General features: G+C 38.7%; 1 protein-coding gene across 1 annotated transcript in view; it reads right to left on the reverse strand.

The window, feature by feature from the left end:
- The window catches only part of LOC104744170, a 2,265-nt gene continuing 2,176 nt past the window's right edge, over nt 4,542-4,630 (reverse strand). Inside the window, exon 2 of the mRNA XM_010465181.2 lies at nt 4,542-4,566. Within this exon, the coding sequence (XP_010463483.2) occupies nt 4,542-4,566 (25 nt within the window). The remainder of the gene's footprint in view (nt 4,567-4,630) is intronic.

A 4,630-nucleotide genomic window follows, 5' to 3' on the forward strand; every position in this document is an offset into this window, starting at 1 on the left:
TTGGAGCCGGAGCTTCCACGGTGGCGGCTGCCGCAGCTGAAAAAGCCACCGCAACAACCATAACAAACACCATCATCTTCATCTTCATTGCCTCCATTACTTCTCTCTTTGATGTTTGAATAAGAATTTGTAAGAGAAAAGATTTTGCTATTCTTGTTTGGGTTGTGTGTATTATAATATAGCTGTGGGGATGGTATTGCCTATTTATACAACAATTGTATGAGATCTTACAGCTGGCAAATTGGCTGTCTCTTGGCCCAAACCACATTCTTCTCTTTCTCAACCACTGTCCTTTTTTTCTTTCCAACCTCACAATAATATATATTAATAATTTTTTTTTACTAATATTTGTTATGATTGTTATAAATTTTGTATATGTGTTTTCACATGAGTAGTTGGAAGGATAAGAAGTAACATCTAGTTTTATTAGTGTATTTTTAAAAAAGTTGATATTCTTCTTATTATAACTGTTGTGTTCACAAATAGCTAATTAAGCATTGGATTTTTCAAAAGGATTAAATATGTTAGTCAATCTTAATTTGATAATTTATTCAATCTAGATTATAAACTAATAAAATATGTTAGTCTCAACATTATTAATTCAAAAGGATTTGTGTTCACAAAGACCTAAGCATTGGATTTTTCTCTTCAATAAAAATGCTTTTATTGACCTGATACCACAATTACACACACGTAGTGGTACAACTACTTAGAAGGTTTTTAGGATCAATGCTAAGTGTTTAGGAAGTATTTGGAAAAAGATTATGTAAGTATATAAGAAAGATCTTTATACAAGGGGATAAACTTTATTATTGAAACACTCAAAAGGTTACAAGATCTCTTAAGACTCTTACTCAAACTCACTCACTTAAGGTTGAATGAAACTCTTCACCAAGCCTTAGTATTTATATTACAAGTCTTAGGGAATATTATATAGAATATTCCTTAAGATATTTTTATGCTTTATTTTACAACCCTCTATTTATTCAACTCTCTACTTTATTTTACAACCCTCCATTTATTCAACTCTCTCATAACCATATACTTCACTATCATATATCACACACTTATTATTTATTTTCCTTTTGCTGGGATTTTTAGTGCTGATAAGGTTGTGGAAATTTTCTTCAATTCTTTTACTGCTTCTGTGCATTTCTGGCTCCAAGGAGGGGCATCTTTCTTGAGTTGAGCAGAGAGAACCGTTCTGTGTTTTGCAAGACCATGAATGAAATCCGACATATAATTGACAATCCCCAGAAACTGTTGGACTTGCTTGAAAGATAGTCGTTCATCTGGAAACTCATTGAGTTGGGTGGCAATGTGAGGTTGGAGGTAGTATTCTCCCTTGGATATGTGCATTCCCAGAAAATCAATCTCCGTTTCTCCGATCACCATTTTCTTTTCTGATAGCATAATACCGTATTTTTGTACGATACTGTGGAACTTTGCCAATAATGAAGTGTGGGAATCTATGTCTGGCGAGAATAGCAGAATATCGTCGATATACACCAGCGCATTTGGGAGGATAGGCTCGAATATCTTGATCATAGCTTTTTGGAATAATGAAGGAGCTACCTTTAGTCCAAAAGGCATGACTTTCAAGTGGTAATGACGATCTGGTACACAAAATCTCGTCTTTGATCTGTCCTCTGGTTTGATTCTAAGCTGCCAAAATCCTGCTTTTAAGTCAAACTTGGAGAAGATTTGTGCTTGCGGGAGTTTTTGGAATAACACTTCTCTCTTTGGCAAAGGAAACTTGTCATCGGCAAGGAAATGGTTGAGTGGTTGATAGTTGATGACTAATCTGAGTTTTCCTCGCACCTGTTCAGCCCGTTTGTTGACGTAGAATGCTTCGCATGCCCAAGGTGAAGTGGTCTTCTCAATGAGGTCTTCTTTCTGGAGTTGGTCAATCTCTTCAAGTGCAAGATTGTAGTGATCTGGGTTCATTCCTGGGTGACTTGCTTTAGTTGGGTTGATATCTTCATTCTTCTTGAAGGGTAAGGATATGAAGAAATCTGGATTCTTCCATAAAGGAGATGAGCATTTTGTGAGAAACTCCGAATGAGATGTGGCGCAAGACGTCTTTGCAATTTCTTCTTTTATTGGATTAAGCATCTCCATAGGGTATAGATGAGACACCGTTGTCCAAGGTAGCAACTGATTTTTGTGTTTGAGACCTTTCGGGTGCCACGAAACTCTCCGAAGACTATGAAGGATGTCAAATCCAAGTATAAAGTCCTTTCCAGGGAGTTCAGAACCATATACTTTGGATTTAATCATGTATCCGGGGAAAAGTTGGATGTAAATTGGCTTGCTGATAAGAGAGATATGAAATATCTGGCCGTTGGCTGCTTTGAAAGCGACTGAACATGAATTCCAATGTGAGGCTGGGAGGAGGTCTGGTTTGATGATGGATGAAGCAGCTCCAGTGTCAAAATAGGCAATGACCGGTATTGGTTTATCATACTTGTTTGGGAAGATGTAGATCTTGGCATTTGGAGATGGTTGGGTTAGATACACCAATTCTTCTTGATGTGATTGCTCTACTTTGCAGAAATCGAATGTGTAGAGGTCAAACAACATGAACTGGTCGTCTCTATCGCTTTCATCTCCAGTATCCTCTTCTGAAGATTCATCTTCTAATTCCATACCCATTGCAAGAACTGTATCATCAGTTGGTTCATCATCAAGGGAAAAGATGGATTCAATATCTGAGTCGTCAATATCTTCAACTTGTGCCAAGTAGCCAAGGAGGTTGTCTCTCTTCTTCTTGTTAGGACATTGTTTCGCATAATGTCCCTTCTTCTTGCAGATGTAACATCTGTCTGATTTTTTGAAACCTCTTTGAGTTTTCTTCCTGAAGAATTTCCATTTCTTTCTAGAAGATAGCTTTGGATATTTCTTCTGCCACTTGCTTCTATAGCTCTTTTCTTTTCCATGACTTGTAGAACAATGGCATCTCTTGTCTCTGCATTTGATATTGAGTTCTGGCCGATCACATGCTTTTCCTAGAAGCTTTCCTTGTTCTTGAAGCTGTTTGAAAAACTTCTGGTGGTTGCATAGCTTTTCAAGGGCTGCCAGAGAAATTTGATATATTTCTCCAAGTGAAGCTTGGTTGAGAGGCATATTCTTGAGAGACAATATCCTTGACGTTTCATTTCCAAGTGGTTCTGGAAGTGAATTCAGGTACGCCTGCTTGAGGTTGACGTCATCTATCCCATTCAGGGCATAGAATCTCTTTGACATTCGCTCATAATGTCTTTCAAGATCCTTCCTCTTGAAGGAGCAGCATCTCATGCTAAGGTACTCTTCTCTGGCTTGGATAGTATAATGATCCCATGTGCCGAGAAATTCATTGTGGATGTGTCCCACCAAGGCATCGATTGTTGGAGATTGTCGGATTTGTAATTGTCGATATTGGCCTAAGCTTATCCACCATTGCCTGAGACGTCCTTGGAATTTAGCCACCAGTTTATCAATCGATGTAGGCAAAATGGCTCCTGGGTTGAGTTGTTGTTCTGTTAGCCATGCATGCATCTCATATACTTTGTCGCGCCATTTTGAAGGGGGAATATCATCAAAAGAAAAACCCTTATGTGGTTCTGTATTAAACCGCAGATTTCCTTCTGTCTGATTTCGTCCAGTTTCTTGAGTTTCTTCATATACGTTTCCACCTTCACTTTCTACGTCTTCTTCAACCACAGCCGGTGAGGCCATCATAAAAGGTGGGATTATGACCTCATCATTTTCATCTTTTATTGGCGTCTTTTTCATCATAGTTTCTTGAGAAAAACTTTTTTTCTCGTTTTGCAACCTTCTTAAGAAAGACAGTGATTGGATTAGCATGCTCCACCATGAATTGCGCTTTGCTGGTCTCGGGTTGATCTTGAGATTTTGATGTCTCGGACAAAGGTTTGGGTGGTTCAAGTATGACTTCCTTCCCCGTTCTTTTTTCTATTGGCTTTTTCTTTTTGGTAGATTGTTGTTCATAAACAACTTTTGTTGGTAAGAAGGAGGATGCTCCGAAAATACTTGGGTCTTGAGAAAAAGATAAAGGTTGTGTTTGGGCTGTGTAAGGTGGTGTGTAGATGGGGTATGGTGTGAAAAGATCATATGGCATTGGAGGTTGGGTTTTGGGTTGGTTTTGTAAGGAGTTTAGCTGAGCTTTAAGGGACTTTAGCTCAGACTCTTTTTGGGACTTGAGGGGAGAGTTTATAGATACAGTAGTTGCAAGGTGGAGAAGTTCTTGGTGGAGAGAGGTTATCTTTTTGGTCAGTTCTTTTATGGAAATGTCCATGATGGTTACCTTTTTGTCAATCTGGCTTAGGAGATAGTTTTGGGTTGTGGCGTTCTCCAACTGCCAGTTCAAAGTTGCTTCTGCGGCGCTGATCTGCTTTACTGAGCCATCTGGGTTCTTAACATTTGGATTCCGGATTTTCCATGAGTGTTTTATATTGTTTTCTTCAAACTCTTTGGATGGAAATGGTGAATCCTGCTGTGATGGAGGTCCGAACATGTAACTTAGTTGTACCTCTTCTTTGTCAGGTGTTGTGGGAGTTGAGCCACCTGAATACAATACATAGTATTCAAAATTCTTGCCACTTGGTTCTCCGAGAAGGCCAACTTGTGT

The sequence above is a fragment of the Camelina sativa genome, chromosome 14 (genome assembly GCF_000633955.1).
Source record: "Camelina sativa cultivar DH55 chromosome 14, Cs, whole genome shotgun sequence".
In the NCBI taxonomy this organism is placed as follows: Eukaryota; Viridiplantae; Streptophyta; class Magnoliopsida; order Brassicales; family Brassicaceae; genus Camelina; species Camelina sativa.